Below are 21,909 nucleotides of genomic sequence, written 5' to 3' on the forward strand. Positions count from 1 at the left end.
CCAATAACATCGAATTCCGTCCACACTACCCCAATTCCGACCCGCAAAGGCCGGTTTTATCGCTAATCCCCTCGTCGGAGGTGGTGTAAAGAAACCGGTTTAAAGGGCCCTTTAAGTCGAAAGAAAGGGCCTCGTTGTGTGGACGTGTCCAGGCTTAATTCGGTTTAACGCTGCTAAAGTCGACCTAAACCCGTAGTGTAGACCAGGCCTNNNNATTCGGTTTAACGCTGCTAAAGTCGACCTAAACCCGTAGTGTAGACCAGGCCTAAGATGGGATGGATCTAAGTAGCGAGGCTGGTGGATTACTTTTGCTACTACGTTCGACGAAGACTATTGCCATTCTATCTCTTGTAAATCTACTGTTGAAACCACTTGGGTCATTAAGCAATGCCATCCAGGCATCTGCTACAACAGTAGTAGATCTTTGTCCAGCAATAGAAGCTATATTTGGATCAATCAGAGCGATATCCATTGAAAAAATATTGGAAGAAGCAAAGACTTCTGTCCAGAAGTTGACTAATGAAGGCACTTATATTGAATCCTTAAGTGAAGAGGACAAGAAGTGTTTGTTAAGACAACTGAAAAAGTATACAGACTTGATTCTTAAAAATCTACAACAGCGACTTCTAGATTCTATTCAACCTCTACGTAGCTTTTACAGATCCCTGTCCTATAAAACACCAACAGTTGAGTGGAGTGAGGCACTACCAGCTATGAGGCTGCCATGTGCTTAGGACAGAATACAGAATTTGAATACAGAGTGGAATATCGTACGATGAATAAATGAAGTTGACTTCAACTTCTTTTTTATCATCAGTAGTGACTTGACCTGATCTTTGTGCTATGTTTCCTGGGATGAAAGAAGTAGGAATTCATCTCTTGCTACTCCCAGTCACAAGAGCTACCGTTGAGCGTTCTTTTTCATCATTGAATAGAATTGTGTGTTCTGAAAGAAGTCGCCTTCTGCCTGATCATGTGAATGAACTAATGAGCATATCAACTGAAGGAATGGAAGTACCAGACACACAAGAACCCACCAAAGATGAACGCATTGCATTCAAGAAGTTCATTAACAGAGTTGTGCAAAATTATAACAAGAAACCAAGAAGGATGTAGATGTAGTGCTCCATAGCACAGGAGGCTTGAGAGTCAACTTTAATTTGTGTGATGATTTTAAAACATGAGTTAAATCTAATAAAATGGTCATGAAACATTTTTTCAGTTTTTACTATGGTACCATACAGCCCACATTCTCCCTCGCAGTCTCACCCCTCATTGGCCCTGACCCTTCACCCCGTAAATTCGAATACCCCCCCCCATTACAATTCCTGGGGAAAACACTGGGACTCCTGCAGTGGTTTGAAGGGGGGCACCAAAACGCTGGTATGTCTTGGAGGGTGGCCCAGGCTATGCCCCCTTTTTGGACCCCCTGCGGACATACCTATGGGTAAAATACAAATTAAAGAGATACAGGACTAGTGTCCGATTGAAACGCCCTGCAAAATCCAGCATCCCCTTAACAACTGCACAGGGAGCGAGCCTGTCAGTTTAAATGACTGAGACCGGGGGGCAGGGACAGTGCCGTAAGCCCTTAGCTTGGGACTGGCTCTCTGCACACTTTCAAGAACCCAGAGAGGCGCCCCTGCCTAGACACTCTCCCCTCCACGCCCCTCCGCTCCCTCCCCGCCGCTCAGTGCCACATCACTCCAGCCTCCGCCGTCCCCGCCCGGCCTCCCCCTGCAGAGGGCGGCTTGCCTGTCTTCTGCACGCGGACCCGGGAGCAAGAGACTGACTGCGCCTGGAGCCCATCCGAAGGCGCCGAGAGGGCAGCGCTACCAATGAAAGGCAATCGGGGGCGTTGCAGACAGGCCAGCGCTGGAGTTTAGCGCCCAGCGGTGCAGCCAGCGGAGGCACAGCTGGGCAGCTGCGGTGGGGGAGGGGGGCCGCATCCTTTGCAGACAACAATTGGAGGCATTCTCTACGTGCTGCAAAGAAGACGCGGGGGAAGGGGGTGTTAATGTTTCACTCCCACTCAGAGATGGGAGGCGGCAGGGACTCGGCGCACAGCTGGACTGTAAAGGTGGCTGAAGGCAACAGCCGCAGATTGGTCTCAGTTCAAGTTTAAACAGGCAAGAAAGCAGGAGGAAGAAATTGCAGAGAAACAGTCCAAGATAGGTAAGGGGTTGCTTAATGTATGTTAAAATGGTTTAAACTTTGTATTGACTGTGGAGAGGGAAGAAAACAGTCCGTGCCTCAAAGCAGATGCCGCCTGCCCCTGTACGAGAGCCTCCGATTTAAAAGCAGTTGAGCGGCTGTAACGGTGTTCCCTGCATGCATCCCCTAAATTATTTGCTTTACATCCTGGTGTGCTGTCTGCCGGGTGAGCCCCATTTCCTTCTCGGTGACGAAGGGAGTTGCATCCAGCAACGTGTGCTCTCAGACACTGCCTTCCTTACTCTAGACTAGTGTCTTGCATTCTTGTACAAACACTTTCAAACAAGCCACCAATCAGACTAGTGTGGACCAGTGGTTAGAGCAAAGGACCAGGAGTTTTGTTTCCTAGATTCTTGGGTACTATTCCTGGCTCTGGGTAACTCCTCTGAGGGTTGCTCTGAGGACTAATCGACTTCCCTAACTTTTGTTGAGATCCTCTGCTGAAAGATGAGAAGTGCATAGCAGGAGAACTGAGGGATAGCAGAGTACCCTCATTTATTACCTGTACAATGTGTCTGTTATAGTCAAGCGGTACTAACACTCTAGAGTACATTCAGATACTATATACAGTATCTCGTAATTTTTATGGGATTATATAATAATGCACTTCATTTTTAAACCCATAAATATTCTGGACTATTCCACTCAAAGTGTGGGTGACTTCTTTCTTCAGTTACTATAAATCATTGACATCAGCAATTCTGAATCATGAAATAGAGGCTGCTGAAAATGTTATGGATGTGAATGAAACAAATCCTACTTAGTTTTAAGTTGCTGGCACTGTTAACCTTTCTCCCTCGTTCTGGGGTCTTTCAGGTTGAGAGAAATCTGTGTTTCGTCTTCAGTTTCTGGTTGAAAGAATTGAATTGGAATTTAATAACCATCACTTATTAAATGTTAGAAACTCCCAAACTACCAGGCTCCCTATTTTACTTTATTCTGTTTAAAATCTCTGAGTGCTCCACATTATTCCAGTTTTCAGAAATCACTCCTCCTCCTCCGATAGTTCTACAACTTTACATGTTCACCGAATTGCATATTCCAAATGTTTTTTTACCTTTTTAGTAGGCAGCTTTTAGAATTTTCAGCAGTTGGCAACTGAAATGCACAAGAAGTTAAAGTTTTAAAGTGTTTATACCTCTGCATTTTAAAATCAGAGCTTGTGTGATCATTTTGTATTTGCACACCTGCTACTTGTGATTTGTCTGGTGTTATAACTTTATTCTGATAGTATTATGATCTTGTGTAACTGTTTTTGTTCATCTGTTGAGTAATGGCACACATTGAGAGTCACCATAAGTAGGTCACCATTGTAAATAAAAATGTGTTGGTGTTGCTTTTGAGGACACATTGATCATTCACATTAAAATCACCATTCCTAATCCAAATTAGAGCTGGATGAAATTTTGCCAGTGAATAGTTTATTTGCTGAAAAACATAGTTTTGGTGGACCTGAAACTAGTCAATGCATTGAATTCACTGAATAGTTTTGACTGTTTTGAATTCTGAGCCAACTCAGTTTTTGTTTTACTTTGTAATTTGCTGGAAATATTCAAAAGAAGTTTTCAGTTTGACCCAAATGAAACTTTTTTCGAATCTTTGGAATTGCCGGCAAACTGAAAAACCCATTATTCACCCTGCTCTAATTCAAATGTCTTCTTACAACATTCAGCATTACTTATTTGGGCTTTCCCCATATTTACCCTCTGTGGGTGGAGTAGATTAATATTAGAGATTTTTTTGTCTGTGGTGAATATGGACAATTACCATAGGGGTAGAATAGTAAAATGGAGTGAATGATTGCAGCTATCTTTGGATAAACTTTCTTTTTGACTTACTGTTGGCTGTTTTCTGTCTTCTCTTGAATATTGTATCTTTCTGTGACTGGCCCATTTTTTCATTTACAGCAGCAACTGGCCAGAGCAGTAGCACCAAAAGATTTAAAGGCTTTCTCCAGTTCATTAGTCTTAAGACACTGTTAAACCAGGATTTGTCAATGGCAAAACTCCTATTGATGTCAGTGGGAGCAGATATGGCCTGTCTTCTGCTACTTAGTCACCACAGAGCCATACGGTATTTAGTTGTAGCAGAGAGCAATTGACATTATTATTCTCCTCCCTTCCTAGATGCTCACTGGACTGGGCAAAACTCTTGTGGCCTTGGTCCTTTGCTTGGCAGACTTTCCACACGTAAGTAAGCAAACTCTATTAAAAGCTCTTAGTTTGTACTGTGCAAAGAAATGAGTGTTACACCCATTCTTTACTACAAGGCAGGGTACTGTACAGGCCATGCTTATGAGTCCAGCTCCACCTTTCTTCCCAATGGAAAAGAAGAAAAAGCTGTAGGTATGATCATAACAATGTGTTCATTAGTTAATCGGAGTGCCAGGCCGATTCTCGGTCACTCTTTTCTCCAGTTCAGCAAATGGGTTAACACTTCATTCAGGTTGCTGAGCCTGTATAATTCTTTTCACTTCACTTCTTCAGCACTAACTTTTTAACTAGGCTAAGCCTGGACTAGGATATCTTATAACTTTGTATTTCCCTATATTGTTGTGCCTGTTGCTTTCTCTACAGGGGCTCAGAGTCAAGACACGTCTAAAATTGGGGCCCGTTGAAGTCAATGATGATGCTTGGCTGTATCTTGGAGGAATATTTGGCCTATTACTTGTAGCCATTGGTTTGGTTGATCTATTAAGGCGTTATCCTGTGGCTACTCTATGGGTAGCATTCATACTGTCTTCAATAGGGTTTCTGCCTGCAGTTGGGCTGCAGCATTGAGCCCTCTTATGCTCCGTCCATCATTTTGGAGGATTTTTCATTTCCTACTAATGTTACCATCATTACCAAATGCCCATGTAGTCACTACAAGGTGAAATGTGCTCTGTTAAACGGGGAATATCCCTGCTTCTGAGGTTCACATGCCTGGGGGGCATTGGGCTTACTTCCAGGACAAGTTTTCAAACTTAACAATACTGTTTGTGTGGTGTGCCCAGGCCTTCTTCCTCCATCTCTCTTCCCTGTCCCATATGGCTTTTTGCATCTCCTCACAGTAGTGCCTGCCAGGGGCGGTATGCTCAATCAGCTGCATGAGGGTCAGCATGCGGAGCACACTGCCTCTCGCAGGCCCTCTCTTGAGGAGAAGACTTCCAACAGCAGAAAAACATGAGGCTCATGGAAGAGGGAGAGGAACAGGCTAGGCCACTGGTCCCAGCCTCAGCTCACATGAGTGCTTGTCCTCTGCTCAGCCCAAGTGTTTTGCTGGATGCAGCTGGCCTGATGGCAGTTAGCCACGTGGCAGTCTCCCACTCTCCCATTACTCTGTGTTTGTTCAGTACCTAGCATAATGGGGCCCTGGTCCATGGCGGGAACTCGTAGGAGCAACCGTAATACAAATAAATAATAACAAGGCAGTATCACCAGCCTAAAGCATTCAAAACTCCTGGGTCAGGCCCCTCAAAATTATGAGACTCAAACATACATTTTTGGTCTTTTAATTTGCCTTCTGTTTTCTGAGCTGTTAGTGTTCATATTTTTCAGCTTTTCTCTGTAGCTATGAAAGTTAGAAACGTTTTCTAAATGAAAGCTGAGATTCTCACATGAGCTTGGAAGCTGGGGCTTTAAGAAAAACACTAAGACTTGTTCTATAATCACAAGAGTTAGCAACACCGCTGTGCAGTCTTCCATGAGGAATCTAGAGTGCGTTTGGGGTGGCTTGGGTGTCTCCCCTCTCTCTTGTTCCTAACCTCATTTGCTTTTATCAGCAGAAGGTGACAGTAATCAACTGTCATGAGCATCACCTGCTGCCCACTCTGCTCTCTGGCTAAATACAGCCAGCTGCTGTATTCTGTGGTGTGGCAGGGCCATCTCTGAGAACGTTGACAAGAACAGTAAAACAGGTTAAGGCCCTGTCTATCTCTGAGGTTAGTCCTGATTCAGTGGTAGCAGCCAGCAATCAGTATAGCTGCTGCCCAGGGAAACATGAAATGTAGATGAGGAAAGCTGCAAATTGTACAGGATGAGTTAATTTTGCTTGAAACAGGAATAAGAAGAAATGGTGTAAATCATAGCGTTCTTTGTCTACTCCAGATGCTGGACACAGATTGCTAAATCCCAAGTATTGCCAAGGTAATGACATCTCATGTTCTATGTGTTATTGACCGTAGTGTGGGTCAGAAGGAATTTCTTTTTTCCACTTCTGCTCATATGTTTTCCCATGTTGACTTTTCATCTTTCCCTGCAGCATCACGTGTTGGCCAATCCTGGAGCAAGTATACTGGACTTGATGATAAAAAAGTTTGTAAAATACTAAGTGTGCAAGTATAAATTGGAATGAATCATCTGGTGAACTTGGAGATAACAAGAGTCATTATATTGTTTATTATAGCCCATAAATGTACTAAGTGCTTCAAAGATGGCTCCTGCTTCAGATCACAATCTAAATTGTAGATAGATCACAACCTCTAGGATGACAGACCGAAGGGACGGATGGGGTGAGGAAGCCACGGTTTATTGTAATGAGGTTACATGGGTACTCGGTTTATACAAGCCCACATGGTGTTTTATGAAGTTATTTTTAATAAAAATTATATTCACTTGCTTGTATTGCCTATCACAGAATTAAGATTTCAGGAGAGATTTAAATGGGGAGGGTAGCAGCTTTGCAGGACAATGTCAAGAGAGTGTTCTATGAAAAGAGGTCATCATGGGGGTGGGTTGGGAAGAGCAGATGCTTGTGGGAGAAGTGGCCGGAGGGAACACCATTGGAGTATCTACTTGCACACTTCATTCAATTTGAACAATGAATATAAAGATCAGTTTCACATTCTGGTTCTCATGTACTGGTCTGATGCTGTAATGTTTAGGTTTCACGGGCTGCAGGGGAATCTTTAAAGCCAAACACAGGTTTTTAAATCTTTCTACTTATCTTAAATTTTAAAAATCTTAATTTTGCAACCTGACATTATATCTTTTTGTTTTACAATGCTGTATTTGCCCTGATAAAACTGATTTAAGAGCTACCGATACCTCCTGGGAAAAATAACCAGTTAGAGGCACCTTTGCCTGTCATATCATGAATGTGTCTGATCAGAGATAGTTGCATGAAAACTGGCTCTTTGTTCTGAAGAGTGTATCTGTTCCAGCTGCTTATTCTAAGGTGCCTGTACCCTTCAAAATTAAGTATTCTGCACTTGAAATCTTAATGCTCTCGCTGGTGTCAGACTCTACAGTAATTAGTTGTGATACTGCAAATAGAGAATTATGATTTCTGGTTAGGAATAAGATGGACCCACCCTCAGTAGATGGAGGTCATTCCTCCTCCAAAAACAGTGCTTCTCAGACCCTTAGACTCTAAAAAATAGCCTGGACTGAAAGTTCAGAACATTTTCAAGATTAGTCAGTTTCCTAATGATTAGTGGTGTGTGCGCTCACATTTTTTTAAATGGTTGCAATTCCTTTGTTTTTGTCTTTCCTTTCAGAAAGAACCTGAAAGTGGGCATATAAAATGTAATGTCTTTACTTCAGAACACTTTACAGACTAACTGTTAAAGGGCCACATAAGTGCCAAGTGCAGTATTAACTATACAGGAGGAGGTCTTTGTTGTATTACAGCTACTGGTAGAGTGGGAGGGCCTGGGCTTCCCTCCCCCACAACCCCAATGGCAGTCCAAGGTTGTGGCCATTACCACTAAGCCACGCTTTCCAACCAGACCCTGTCTGGAGACCATTACACACACACTTTGGGGGACAGGATTAGAATTCAAAATTATCTTGACAAATTGGAGAATTGGTCTGAATTCACCAAGATGAAATTCAATAAAGACAAGTGCAAAGTATTTCATTTAGGAAGGCAAAATCAAGTGCACAGCTACAAAATGGGGAATAACTGAGTAGGTGGTAGTACTGCATTTGATACGAGATGTCATAAGCATCCCACAGTTATTTCCTGATATTAGTAGGGGGAGGAAAAATTGTTATGGATATCACTGTGGTAACTTGACAAATGCAGACTTTCTAATGGCGACTTCTGTACTGGACGTGCTTCTCTCATAAAGCTGCCTGGATGGATAGAAAAGGAGGGAGGCCTTAGAATTTCACTACTCTGCATCATTTTTAAAAGTGTTTTTGGTTGACTGTCCTCTTTAGTGTAACATCCTCCAGGGTTTGATAAACACAGGAAATTACAAGGCATATGATGTAGCAAAGGAATGTGCAGGGAAGGAGAGCTACATGCATATATTGCATCCTCCAACTTGACAGTAGTTTGTATCCTGATCTAGTATAGGATATGTTGTCTCTTTTTCTCATTATTTTAAAAAAGGTATTAATATAGTACTTCTAAAAACTACTAACAAGGCTTTGTGAATAACCAGGCAGTGTGTTAGCTTCCCTGTGCAGTATGCCTCAGTGCTGACTGGGGGAGCATGGATCACGTCACACTCTCCATCAATACCTGGCCCAGGCCGGGGAAGCTAATGATCCAACCAGCAGACCAAATTTGGTGGTGAATCCTGGTCACATGCCACTTGAGGCAAGTTGCCCGTACACTAAGGAGAAGCGCTGTCTGGCAAACCTAGCCCTGGGACTTGTAACCAGTCCTGTATACCATATTAGCGCGGTGTGAAGAAATAGTCACTAGGGCAGTGGTCCCCAAACTTTTTACCTTGCGCCTCACCTGGCTGCTCCCTCCCCCAGAGCCAGGGCCGAGAGTGGGGCCATGGCTCCAGGAGAGGAGGTGGGGATTGGATTAGGGGGCAGAGACTGGGGCCACACCTTGGGGCAGGGCTGGTAGCCAGGGCCCTGGGCGTGGGGCCAGTAGCCTGGACCCCAGGTACAGGGCCGTGAGCGGAGCCTCAGGTGCGGGGCCAGGAGCAGAGCCATCAGTTGGGGCTGGCGACAGGAGTGGAGCTGGGTGGGGCTCCTTCCCTGCCAGCTGCAGGGGCTGGCCCGGGCCCCAGCCGCTTCTTCCCGAATGTTCCTCCATGGCCCCCTAAAGGGGCACGTCTTACAGTTTGGAGACCTCTGCACTAGGGAATAGTCTGAGTGATGTTTAACTCTGACTGGAGTTTAATTTAGGTCTTCAAAGGCAGAAATCAACAGTGACTTGCATCTGAAGAAGTGAGGCTCTTACCCACGAAAGCTTATGCTCCCAATACTTCTGTTAGTCTTAAAGGTGCCATAGGACCCTCTGTTGCTTTTTACAGATTCAGACTAACACGGCTACCCCTCAAAGGCAGAAATGAATGCATGAAACCATAGTGTTCCATTTACTGCATGGCTTGTTTCATAGCCAGAGGATATTGAATAAGAACTGACTCTTTCAAATCTGCTTGAGTATTAAAGCATAATTTACCTGACTGCTCCCTACATCTATGAGCCCACATCCTTCCTCCCATCGTGTGCTGTGACACCCAGCTGGCAGGAGTATGACATAACAAGCAGCATGTATGTTGTAGGTAGCTGATGAGTATGGATTTTGGGGGGACCTGGGAGATACAGATTTCTAGGGGACACATCAATTTAAAGCATAATTCTGTTTGTTTTTTTATTACAAGTGACACCTGGCTGTATAACTTAAGGATCAGAGATCGTCTATCTTTATGTATGCTTAGTTTGTTTACTTTGTGCATTTGACAGCACTTGTGTGTAGTCATTTTCTGTTTCCCCTATTTGGAAAAGAATGGTTTCCCCCCTTCTTACTTTGAAAGAGAAATGTGAATTGTAAATGGGCTATCTGGACATGTTTTAGGGCAGGAAATAACTTTTGCAATGTCAGTTTTCTTATTACCTTGCTTAATAGCTTATCCTTATAGTCTCAGGTATTATTGACTATGTACTAAATATGGCAGTAACATGCTGATCTGCATTTGAACCAGACATATTGTAATTGTAACCTGCCTCTAAATGAGGGCTTCTTATGGATTTAATTTGCATCTCTAATCCAGTATCTTGTTTTGATGTATGGTGCAGGGTAAGGCTTTGCACCTGCAGAGAATGACGAATGTAGACTAAATAAAACATTTCTAATTAATGGCATTCAGTGAGATCAAAACACACAGAGAGGGAAGATTTTTTCCTTCACTCAGAGTAAAAAATAACGTGTCTAAAACAAGGCAGCAATACCATTCTGGTCAGCAGGCTTTGGACCAACCAAAGACTAACACTTTCCAGACAAATGGAATCTTTAAAAGCTTGAAACACAAGCACCACACCCCAGAATTTCAGATTGCGTTGGTGCTACAGAGAGTGTAAGACCAAACTAGCAAGGTGCTGCTGAATAGTGTAAAAGATGCATGCGTGAGTGAGGAGCTCTTGAATCAGAATCTCCTAACAGTACATCTCTCACTCCCAAACTTGAATGGTTAGGCATTGGTGCTTGTGATGATCTCTGCTGGGCCGATCAAGAAATGGACTGGCTTTGGCAGACAATGCCACATCTCCCTGTTCTGATAGTTCGGTAATAACTATCTCACAGATCTTTCCTCTATGTTAGACACATTTTTTTACTTCATTTGTGCACACTTCAATAGGATTTCTGTGTGGTCGGGACTCCTTGTATTTGTTTTAGTCCAGGAATTCTCTGGTGCTCCCACAGGGTGGAACAAATGCTAGTAGGCTGTCTCAGGGATCTCTTCCCTTCCCATTTGTGATGATGTGGGTCTCCTCCCCTCCACGTGCAACTGGGCAACATCCTTGTGGCATCTTCAGCCATTGCTTCCATGGAAAGGTAATATTGGGAAGGCATCTGATGTATTTTTAGCATGTTACGTGTAATGGAGTTTAGCAGTTGGAAACAAGAAGTAGAGCGGACACTATATGACCAGCCAACATTACACGGGCAGTCAATGGACCACAGACCACAGTTGGAAAATGGCTGTACAAGGTTGTATTGAAGGAGAAGGGAAAGATTCTAGAGCCTTCGTATTCTATTTATATCAGATTGACTGCATATGATGGGAGTTCTATGATTATTATTGTGAAAGTGAAAAATCTAATCCATATTTGCTCCAAAATCTGCTGACCTGAATGGCACTGCTGTTTCAGCATTCACTAAGGGGGAATGGGGGTGGCAGAAATGGGTATTTATACTATCTATCTATTTATCTGTCTTTCACTGATCTCTTTGCCAGTATAATCTCAACACCCGGAATGTTGTGTTGTAACTTTTTTTGTCTTAGAGTAACCAGCCCTGGAAATCTTACAATCCTTCTCATTTTGCAAAATTATGTAAACTTGTAAGACTCGGGCTGGGATTTTTAAAGCAGCCTAAGGGGATTAGGCACCCAAATCCCACTGAATTTCAGTGGTATTTGGACAACTAACTCCTTTAAGATCCTTTGAAAATTGCAGCCTACATATATCAAATTATAACTGATAGTCTTCCTAGAAATACCTTACTCAGTCAGCAATCTGTGTTTCTCTTCAGGTTTTTGGATTATAGAGAGACATGGGCAATTTCAAAGGTCATGCTCTGCCTGGGAGTTTTTTCCTCCTCTTTGGCTTGTGGTGGTCAGTGAAGTACCCACTAAAATATGTCTGTCGAAAGAACAAGAATGCTTGTTACCTTGGTTCCAGGGCAGGATTTCAGCGCCTGGAATTTATTGAGGGGATCGTCAAAGCAGTATTTGCCCTGATTGGTAAGTAAGACTCTGATTTTAAAGAGACAGAATAAAAAGATGAGGGCCACACTAGTTAATATTTTTATCTTTTAAAATTATCTATTTACTGTCAGTTTTATTATAGAGCTGGTCATTGTTTAAAAAAAAAACCCTAAAGCCCATGAATTAATGTCATAATAACAGTGAGGGTGATTAACCATTTCAACAAACTACCCAGGGAAGTGGTGGATTCTCCACCTCTTGATGTCTTCAGATCAGGGGCGGCTCTATGTATTTTGCTGCCCCAAGCACGGCAGTCAGGCAGCTTTCGGCGGCTCACCTGCGGGAGGTCCGCTGGTAACGCGGATTCGGCAGTATGTCTGCGGGAGGTCTGCCGGTCCCGTGCCTTCGGCGTACCCGCCACCGAATTGCCACCGAAACCACGGGACCGGTGGACCTCCCGCAGGCATGCTGCCGAAGGCAGCCTGACTGCCGCCCTCACAGCAACCGGCACGCCGCCCCCCACGGTTTGCCGCCCCAGGCACGCACTTGCGCTGGTGCCTGGAGCCGCCCCTGCTTCAGATCAAGACTGGAGGCCTTTCTAGAAAATATGCTTTAGCCAAACACAAGTTATTGGGCTCATACAGGGGTAACCGGGTGAAATTTAATGATTGTGGAAGACATATATACAGAGGTCTGACTAGATTATCTAACGGTCCCTTCTGGCCTTATAGTCTATGAATAATTGGAGTCACATTCAGTCATTCCATAGTTAAGCTTGTAACATGTTTCCCGGCTAAAGCTGAATTTTGAAGCCCTGTTACGATCCTCACACTCTCACGCGTATCAGTTTGCCAGTTCAGAGATTGGGATAGAGGTTGTGGTGCAAAGGTGTGGTCATTGACCTGGGTCTCTCATATGCAAACTGGAAACTGCAGGCAGAATGGGCAGTGCTTGCCCTTTTTGAATGTACTACATTATGATTTCTGTCCATTGCTGTAAATGGGTTTTGAGGGCAGCTCTGTGAGCGCTTCTCAGCTTTCAGATGTCACCGGCTTCCAATGAATATTAATAGAACACGTCAGTGTAGAATGCTGTCTACCTGGTGAAATTCAGAAGTGAAAATATCTACCCTTTTTTAAAAGAACCAAACCTTTTGAGCAACAGAATCACTACCTGGGATTGCCACTTCACATTCTGTTATGGGATAGCTTAGAAACAAAGCAAAATGAAAGCCAGACCGATGGCTTAGTGGACTAAGCAGCTGATTTGAAACCTTTGTCTCGTTCAAATCACAGCACAGTTTAATTTAGCAGTTTTCCCTTAGGAAGCAGGTAAATTGAGTATTTGGGAGCTCACTGTGTGTGATCTCAAGACTTAGATATTGAAATGGAGCCACAATGTTATATTTAGCTATTTGCTTTGTGGGGATAATAAAGATTCCATGGTATTTCTAATAAGACATGGGCTTTGTCCTCTTCTGCTCTGTCACCGTCTCCTTCCTGCTTGTCCCCACACTACTGACCTCCAGTTGGCCACTGCCCTCCACCCCAGAGATGGCTGCACTTCAGTGATGCTGTATGATATGTACAATTATATATTATCCCCTTACAGAAAAATTCTCTTCAGATCCTCTGTGAGATCTGTAGAGCTGATATTCTGTTGGAATGCAAAATACTAAATCAGTGCTTTCTTTTTTGCTGCAGCAATGTATTATTTTACTATATTTTAACTTATCCCTCAATCCAAAGTGTGAACAGGAAAGACTGAGGGAGAAGGAATGAAAGCTCCAGTGTTGGAGTATATGGATGTGCTGAAACAAATTTGAAACAAATCTGCATTTGCTCTTTAATATAACAACTTGTATCCTGTAGGGGGATAGTGGGATCCATTATGCTACATACAATCTTCAATTTAAAATATATATTTAGATGTATAGAGTGTCTCAACACAAAGGGCTTCACAAACTACCGTGTACACTCAAAATACCACTCAAATGCAGCCTTCACTGGGATGGAGGGTTGTAGCTACATAACTGTTTGCGGGATGGCCAAAAAAAGCAGCTTAAATCCCTATTTTTAGCAAAAAGTCCCAGTGGAGCTTTAATGCCTGTGCACAGCAGAGAGGGACCGCTGCCTTTGAGGGTACGTCTACACTTACCTGAGGGTCCGGCGGCAGGCAATCGATGTTCTGGGATCGATCCCGGAAGTGCTCGCCGTCGACGCCGGTACTCCAGCTCGGCAAGAGGAGTACGCGGCATCGACGGGGGAGCCTCCCTGCCGCATCTGGACCCGCGGTAAGTTCGGACTAAGGTACTTCGAATTCATAACGTAGCTGAATTTGCGTACCTTAGTCCGAAGTGGGGGGTTAGTGGGGACCAGGCCTGTGGCATCATAGGAAAGATCCCCAGGAAGTCAACTAGTTGGCATACCAATGTATGTACTGCAGAGGGGTGAAAAGCTAAGGTGTCCCTGCTAGGACTTGAACTTGTGGTTCTAATCTAAGGAGTCAAGAGATGTTAAACCCATTATTAAGCCACTGTTTATCCAGAGAAAAAGATTGTTCAAGATTTAGTCAGATGATCACAGACAATAGTAAACATTTGATTAGAAAGCAGCATAAAGTGGTGATCTGCACTGTTAATGGCGGCATGATACCAGACAATAGCACGACTGGCCTGCTGCTGCTGAGTAAAGTACTGTCTTTACTGAATGGCTAAAGACTTAAAATCTGTCTGTACCCTAATTAAGCTCCAGGATAGCCACCAATGGTTCCCCTGTTATTTCATATGCAGGTATGATAGCTGAGCAGTTTGTTCCTGATGGGCCTCATCTGAAGTTGTATAATTATGAGGAAAAACACTGGGATCACTTGATGAACTGGCAGCATGCCACCATGTATCTCTTCTATGGCATCTCAGGGCTGGTTGACATTGTGGCTCATGGCACCAATGCATTGCCAGTGGCCTTGGATAGGATGATGCTTTCGTTAGCAGTTTTCATTGAAGGTGAGTTTACTCGTGTGTACAGAACCTGGAGGAAAATGAGGAGCCAATCAACCAAATATATTATTATTTATTATTATTAAAGTAGCAATTATTTGGACCAAAACTGAAGCCTAAGAGAGTTAAGTTCCTAAATTTCAATAGGAGTTGGGCACTTAACTCCCTTAAGCTCCTTTGAAAAATCTCAGCCTTGATCCGCCTAGATTTTAACTAAGTGTACGGAAAACAAAATGAGTGCATTATAGCATCACCTTTGTTACGCTTTAGAGACAGTTTAGTAATATTTTATGTTAATCCCATTTTTAATTAAGGATTATAGGGCAAATCCCCTCCCTGTTTCCCAATCAGAGTAGTGGGCTGGGCTTTGGGGAGAGTCACAGGGGAAATGTGAGGAATCAACACCCTTTTCCTGCTGTCCTCCAAACTGGCTGTGGGGCAGCAACTGAGCTACTTTATGGAGCTGCACCCACCTCAGTGTTATATGGTGATCAGACTATATAACTATAACCCGACTAGAAAAGCATGTATGTATGTATGTACAATTACATGTCTCCTCTTTCCTTCCTTTTGTGTCTGCTTCCGTCTTATAGTACAAAGGGGCCTAATCCCGATTGGGGCCTCTGGGTGCTACCATAATATAAATATTACCTTTGTGCATTTCTAAGCTTAACTCACTATGGAATAAACATTTTAAAGGGAACTTGATACAGAGGGAACAGTTCACAGTTTCTAGTGGGAGATGAGGGGAACTGTTGGATGTCATTAAAACAAATGCCTGGTATTGTACTGTTCTCTCTTAAAAGATTGATCAGTTCCTATGTTGTCACAGGTTTTCTCTTTTATTACCACATACATGGGCGAGCCATGCTGGATTTTCATGTTCATCAGTTACTTTTAGTGGCTATCTTTGGAGCAGCTTTTTGCATATTTCTGGAAGTCTTCTTCCGCGGCAGCATTGTCCTTGAGATGCTCCGGACGAGTCTCTGCATTCTGCAAGGTAGCTGGCTCTGGCAGGTGAGTCAATGTTTCCAGCTATTAGGATTCCCTCCTTTGATTGTAATACTTGCTTTATCCCTTTGCTGCTTCTCCATTGGCATGCTGGTACTTCAGATGTGACCTTCTATGCATTTACACAGTGCCTTTTATGCACAGATCTCAAAGCACTCATAAATAACAACTAATCTTGAATTTCCCTGCGAGGATATAGAAGTGCTTAGTACACATTTTACAGATGGGGAAGCCATTTTACCAGTACATCAGTTTTCCCAAGGCCAGATATTGACTCAATGTGTGAACTAAGAATAGAACCCAGGAGTTCAGATTCAGTCCTTTGCTGTAATGACTAGACATTCCCAACCCTGGAAAATACTGTATGAACTATGTAAACCAACAGTTACTTAGTGGTGCTACATAAATGCAGTGTTTTTTACAGATAAAGTAAGTCCACAATTCAGAAAATCTGCAGGAAAATTAATAAGTAAATGCTCATCAAAGCACAGTCAAGGTAGAAGATGGAGGAAAGGCCATGTGAACAATTCATTGGCATTGCTGTAAAGAGCAGCGGTGGCTCCAGGCACCAGCGCTCCAAGCACGTGCCTGGAGTGGCAAGCTGCGGGGGGCGCCCTGCCGGTCCCTGTGAGGGCGGCAGTCAGGCAGCCTTTGGCGGCATGCCGTGGGAGGTCTGCCGGTCCTGCGGCTTCGGCGGCAATTTGGCGGAGGGTACACCGAAGCCGCGGGACTGGCGGACCTGCCACAGGCGTGCTGCCGAATCTGTGGGACCGGGGACTTCCCACAGGCATGCCAAAGGCGGCCTGCCTGCCGTGCATGGGGCAGCAAAAAAGCTAGAGCCGCCCCTGGTAAAGAGGAAGGAAAAGGAGAAGTATCTTGAATGTGTTGGATTGGTCCCATCTCTCTTTTTCCTAAAAAAAAATCTCAAGTGATCAGTCTATATCCTGATTCATCACTCCAAGCACAGCTTGCCAGTTTCAAAACTTTGGAAGTGGAACAGGTAAAACAAGTGCCCCAAACTTTAATACTTCAGCAATATGGGCACTAGCATCAGTCACGAGCATTACCTCATATAAGTCTAATAGACATTCCTATCACCATTTTGTCATTCCATATACTTAGTTGGTGTTTAGTAGACATACACCAATTAATTTGCTAGTCTCAGGACAGTGTACTCATGAGAGAAATGGTGGTAAATATTCGTTGTATAAATCACTGCTGTCTAATAACAAAAGTAGGAATCTCAGCAATCTTATGCTGGAGAACTGTGGTTGCTATAGTAACTTTTCTTTCCCTTATGTCTAGACTGGCTTCCCCGTTTTTTTTTTTTTTAAACATGTTGGCCAGACATGGTGAATGAAAATGTGTGGGGTTCTTTAGAAGAACTAGACATTTAGCACCAAGTCAAATATTTAAACACTTGCACTAGCAAAAAAAGAAACCTCTTCAATTGCAAACTTTTCCATAATTGAGCTCAAGAAAAATGTCCAGTGTCTCAGAACTTACTGCTGTATTTTGTTGTTCCATGATTTTTTTCTCTTGACTAAAAAGTTTTACAACAGAATAGTTAGACATAGTCATTTAGCTTTCCTTGTCTATCTTGCCCTCATTAAGAGAGTAACTTATTACAACACAAGGAATTAAATAGAAAAACAGAAGAGTTCTCAGATACAAGGGTGGCTTTTTTGACACTTGCATGACAGACTTCAACTCTATGTGTGGATTGAATACCACATACTGGCTGCAGAGAGGCAAATTTGTAAAAGATGAGCAGCTTTCCTTTTGTATTGCTGATGCCCTGATTAATCAGATTCTCTGCATGTGAAGCAAAATACGGTCAATCCAACTCAAATGTTCTCAGCCAGACTGTTGAGAACTGATGCTAGAGCGGACAAGATAGCCTAAGGAACCAGTACTGTTCAAGTGAAACCCTGGTCAACGATAATAGTCGCTAGCATCTGATTGCTATTTGATGGCTTATGTGAAAATAGTTTGATCTCTTCCAGCTCCTAATAGATTGGTGTCCATGTCTCAAAAAGTCACCATCATAAGGGGCACTAGCTTGGATAAATGTGTTAAATTTTTGTAATATTTTGGAAAGAAATCTCACTCGCCATCTATAGAATACATACAGTTCTTATTAGTCTTTACTGATTTAATAAAAAGTGACACCGAAACTGTGAAAACATGTAAGTTAAAGTCCCCTCTCTTGAAATGAATAAATAATTAAAATCCAAACATTATTGTTTGCAATCTAACCTGATTATTGCCCCCATCCCACAACAGAGTCTTATTAATAACCAGGCTTTTGGAGAAAGGGGAATGCAATAAGGGCTAGTATTTGTGGGTAGGTGGGTAATCTTTGACTCTGACAGTTTTCTGGCTGGTAGTGTTTCCCACTTTCAGAGCACAGAAGGAGAGCCGCTACTCAATCCTCTTGTACCACACAAGCCTCACTCTCACAGGATCAGTTGGGCTGGTGCAGAGTTTCCCTTCATAGGAGATAATACAGGGCTCTCTGGAATTGGCCCTGTATCTTTGATGGAATTTATTTGTCTTTCAGCACTACAGTGCAGTTTTAGAAATAATCTAATTTAAGTATGATGCTGTAAAATTGTTTTGTTATAATGTTCTTAGATGTAATCTTCAATACACTTTAAAAAACAATCTGCAAACGTTTGCCGTGTGACCTATGCCCGGCATGTAATGCGTGGTATGGCTCAGAACAAATGTCAGATGAATGTTATTAAATAAATTTAATTTAATTACAGATTGGTTTTGTACTTTATCCTCCAAATGGCAGACTGGAATGGAACCAAATGGATCACAATAATATGATGTTCTTGACAATGTGCTATTGCTGGCATTATGCCTTTGCTTTTCTTATACTTGCAATGAATTACACTATTGTCAGCTGGTAAGTTAACTACAGAACTAAAACTTTGGAGAACCATGTGTCAGTTGCACCATAAGTGTAGGACTTTAGGCTCATGGGATAAAGACCCCCCCTCTCCTCCCAAGATAAAATAAAGATAGGCTTGCTCATTCATGGCCATTATATCACTGATCATTCCAGTGAAAGGGAAAATAAGTACTTTGTGAACAGAATGGTATTTCACCATTGTTAACTGGCATCTCATGTACATTGAGCTATTTTTGACATTGTTTAGAATTGCATTACAAAAATCAGAGCTGGAAAATACCTTCTAGATCAGTGGTTCTTAACCTTTCAAGACTACTGTACCCCTTTCAGGAGTCTGATTTGTTTTTGGTACCGCAAGTTTCACCTCCACTTAAAAACTACTTGCTTACAAAAGTATAAAAATACAAATGTGTCACAGCACACTATTGCTGAAAAACTGCCTACTTTCTCATTCTGTCTGTATGAAATTTTGATTTGTATTGACTTTGCTTGTGCTTTTTATGTAGCCTGTTGTAAAACTAGGCAAATATCTAGATGAGTTGATGTACCCCCTGGAAGACCTCTGCAAACCCCCAGGGGTATTCTACCTCTGGTTGAGAATCACGTTCTAGATCGCTAAGAATCAAGATGGGACAGTCCCTACAGCATGGTGACAGATAGTGCTTGTCTATGCCAGTTTTAAATGGTTCAAGACAAGTGGCTATTGCCATTTCATTTGGAGACTGTTGCACAGACCAAACAAATTTCATTGTTAATATTTTCCCATGACTAAATTTTCTTTTGGACAGTTTTATCCCATTATTCCTAACTATAGCCATGTGCCTGGTCTCACAGTGTTTAATCTGAGAAAACCCACACTGAAGTCCTTATTTTCTGTGGAATGGTATATTGGAGGAATCAGGTTTGATCACTGTGACAGCAATGTCTAGCCCATCTACCTGTTGTATCATCTTCCTTGGTGTTTATACCCTTTTCCATTCTTGTAGGCAGTTATATCCCTGCTCGGTCATTCTTTGGCCATATTTAGTTCTTCCAGTTTTTCCTCTTAAATCAGTCATTCTGGCTCCTTGATAATAAAAATGATTAACTTTGTGTCCCATGTAACAATAACCAGATCAGCATTTGATTCATTGTTTAGTTTAGAATGTAAAATTATGTGGCAAACCTCTTCTTTTCTTTCCCCCCACTGTCTCCAGGGTGGTTCGTTCAAAGATTAAACAGGCACAGTCCGTGGAGATGGGATTACTGAAAACATCCGAACGAGATCAGGAATCAGAAGACGAAATCTAGTTATATAAATTCTGTTTTACCACTTTGCCTTCTTCACCATTAAGATAATTTTTACCTCATTTCTAGATTAGTTTACCATCTTGTTTGTTCTTCATATAACTCGCTATGCAAGTATCATCCATAAAGTACTGTATACTGCTACATAATTAGATTTTCATTTGCAGAGTGTAGGCCTTATATTAATGTGGTGTTTCCATTAGTACATTGTTCATCACATGCTTTAGTGGAAAAATATTTTCCTATTAGATGAACTTAGATTGGATGGGGTGACATTGTCAAGTAAAAATCAATTCAGCCCATTAATAGCTGAGCAACATGTTCTCCTCCTGCTGTTGGAGAAACTGGTAAATTTCCATATCTAAATATGTCAAAAAAGCTGAATTTGCTGAATTGCCAGGCATGTACATAAAATAATTTACAGAACTTTAAAACAATGGAATAAGCACATTATTGATGGAGACCTACATCTGCATTGTCAAGAATATCTTTGCTTGTTGTTTCAAATGAAATAGCAAAAAACTGCAAATTGCAAACCCATGTAGCATTTATCTGCACAGTCTATCCTTTGTTCGTTACCACATGTGCTCTACCAAACTTCTGCAAGGAGATCAAGTAAATGTAGAAATGACCATTGGGATTGCCCATCATGAGGGGAAGTTACTCATTGCAGTGACTTGACACTCCTATCACCCTTCGCTTTGATAAGCAGTACATTGACCCTACTTTACAGCTAGGGGTATTGGAACAATTTTTATAGTGGGGTGCTGAAAGCCTTTGAACAAAACTGTAAACCCTGTATATGATGGAAACCATGTATGTGGTTGTTACTACTGCACCACCAGCACCCTTAGTTCCACACCCCTGTTTACAGCAAGTATAGCAACTTTCTATAGAAAGGCTGTTGTGTGTCAAACAGGGCAACATCAGGCATCCAAGTTAATTCTGTACCCTAAATTCAGCTCCTTTCCCATACTGCAGTCTAGTGGGATTTCAGTAAGGCGCTGGGGCAGTCACATAACTGGATGCAGTGCACAAATCCAAATGCTGTGCTCAGCAATGGCAGCATATGTACTTGGACCCAGTCTGCAGCTGAGGGACCTGCTCTGTTCTCTCTGCACTCTCATGGAGGATGTTGATCATTGTAGAATAGAGTGCTGTATGGACACGTGCACACAGTGATCATTTCAAAATCAACTCCGCAGGCGTCTTTGTGCATTTCTGAATGTATAGTAATTTGTACTGTACAAATGATTCTGTGAGGTGCCAGGTTTCAACTCCTGCTGCCGTAAGGATACATTCCAATATGAATTGTAGGATTAGGAAATGAATAATACATGGCAAAGAACATTAGTGAGCCTTATTGCATGGCAGCATACTGCCCCCAGGAGGTTCAATACTTGAAGTACATCTGTAACACAACTCATTCTTTAAAAAGCCTATAGTAGTAATAGGGCATGACTGGACATCTGCCATTCAGCAACAATTACTCCTGGGAGAATTCAGCACCAAAAAATTAAAAATTCTGTTCACAATATTTTAAAATTCTGCATATTTTATTTGTCAAAATAATGCAATATAATCACTCTGGTTCCAATTATTTTGGTAATTTATTTAAACTACAATATAATGGATAGAGAATGGGAGTGGGGAGCAAATCCCCTTGCCTAATAGTAATGTAGCTAGGTGTGACCCTTTATTTCAAGTCAACAAATATATGCAGCCATATGCTCAGTGTTACAACATAGGCAAGTGAGGGCAGGGGAATCAAACTCACAATTTATGTTGGCTACTGCCCATCTCTGAAAGGAAAACCAAGGATAAGGAGAAAAGCTCAAGACCCTTTACTTATAGCTACTTTACCTTTAAATGCAC

The 21,909-nt window shown here is 42.4% G+C and overlaps 1 protein-coding gene across 4 annotated transcripts; it reads left to right on the forward strand.

Annotated features, from left to right (window-relative positions):
* The first annotated feature begins 1,773 nt into the window (after positions 1-1,773).
* On the forward strand, positions 1,774-21,592 carry TMEM45A (transmembrane protein 45A). 4 transcript variants are annotated; one of them, XM_034790115.1, is made up of 8 exons: positions 1,774-2,175; positions 4,341-4,403; positions 6,303-6,341; positions 11,641-11,851; positions 14,607-14,819; positions 15,646-15,830; positions 18,596-18,741; positions 19,944-21,592. In XM_034790115.1, the coding sequence occupies exons 4-8, from the start codon at positions 11,662-11,664 to the stop codon at positions 20,035-20,037; spliced, it is 828 nt and encodes a 275-aa protein (XP_034646006.1). In that variant the 5' UTR covers positions 1,774-2,175; positions 4,341-4,403; positions 6,303-6,341; positions 11,641-11,661; the 3' UTR covers positions 20,038-21,592. The 4 variants fall into 4 exon arrangements, with proteins under 4 accessions (XP_034646006.1, XP_034646009.1, XP_034646000.1 ...); XM_034790118.1 differs by lacking the exon at positions 6,303-6,341 and having other exon boundaries at positions 4,341-4,407; XM_034790109.1 differs by lacking the exon at positions 6,303-6,341.
* The last annotated feature ends 317 nt before the right edge of the window (positions 21,593-21,909 follow it).

Source organism: Trachemys scripta, chromosome 1 (assembly GCF_013100865.1).
Source record: "Trachemys scripta elegans isolate TJP31775 chromosome 1, CAS_Tse_1.0, whole genome shotgun sequence".
In the NCBI taxonomy this organism is placed as follows: Eukaryota; Metazoa; Chordata; order Testudines; family Emydidae; genus Trachemys; species Trachemys scripta.

What these genes read in the sequence shown, in the direction of transcription:
- TMEM45A (XM_034790118.1), top strand. Translation starts at nt 11,662, where the DNA reads ATGGGCAATTTCAAAGGTCATGCTCTGCCTGGGAGTTTTTTCCTCCTC. An exon ending in AAGGTAGCTGGCTCTGGCAG is followed by an intron (nt 15,831 to 18,595) that starts GTGAGTCAATGT and finishes ATTTAATTACAG; the next exon opens with ATTGGTTTTGTACTTTATCC. An exon ending in AATTACACTATTGTCAGCTG is followed by an intron (nt 18,742 to 19,943) that starts GTAAGTTAACTA and finishes CACTGTCTCCAG; the next exon opens with GGTGGTTCGTTCAAAGATTA.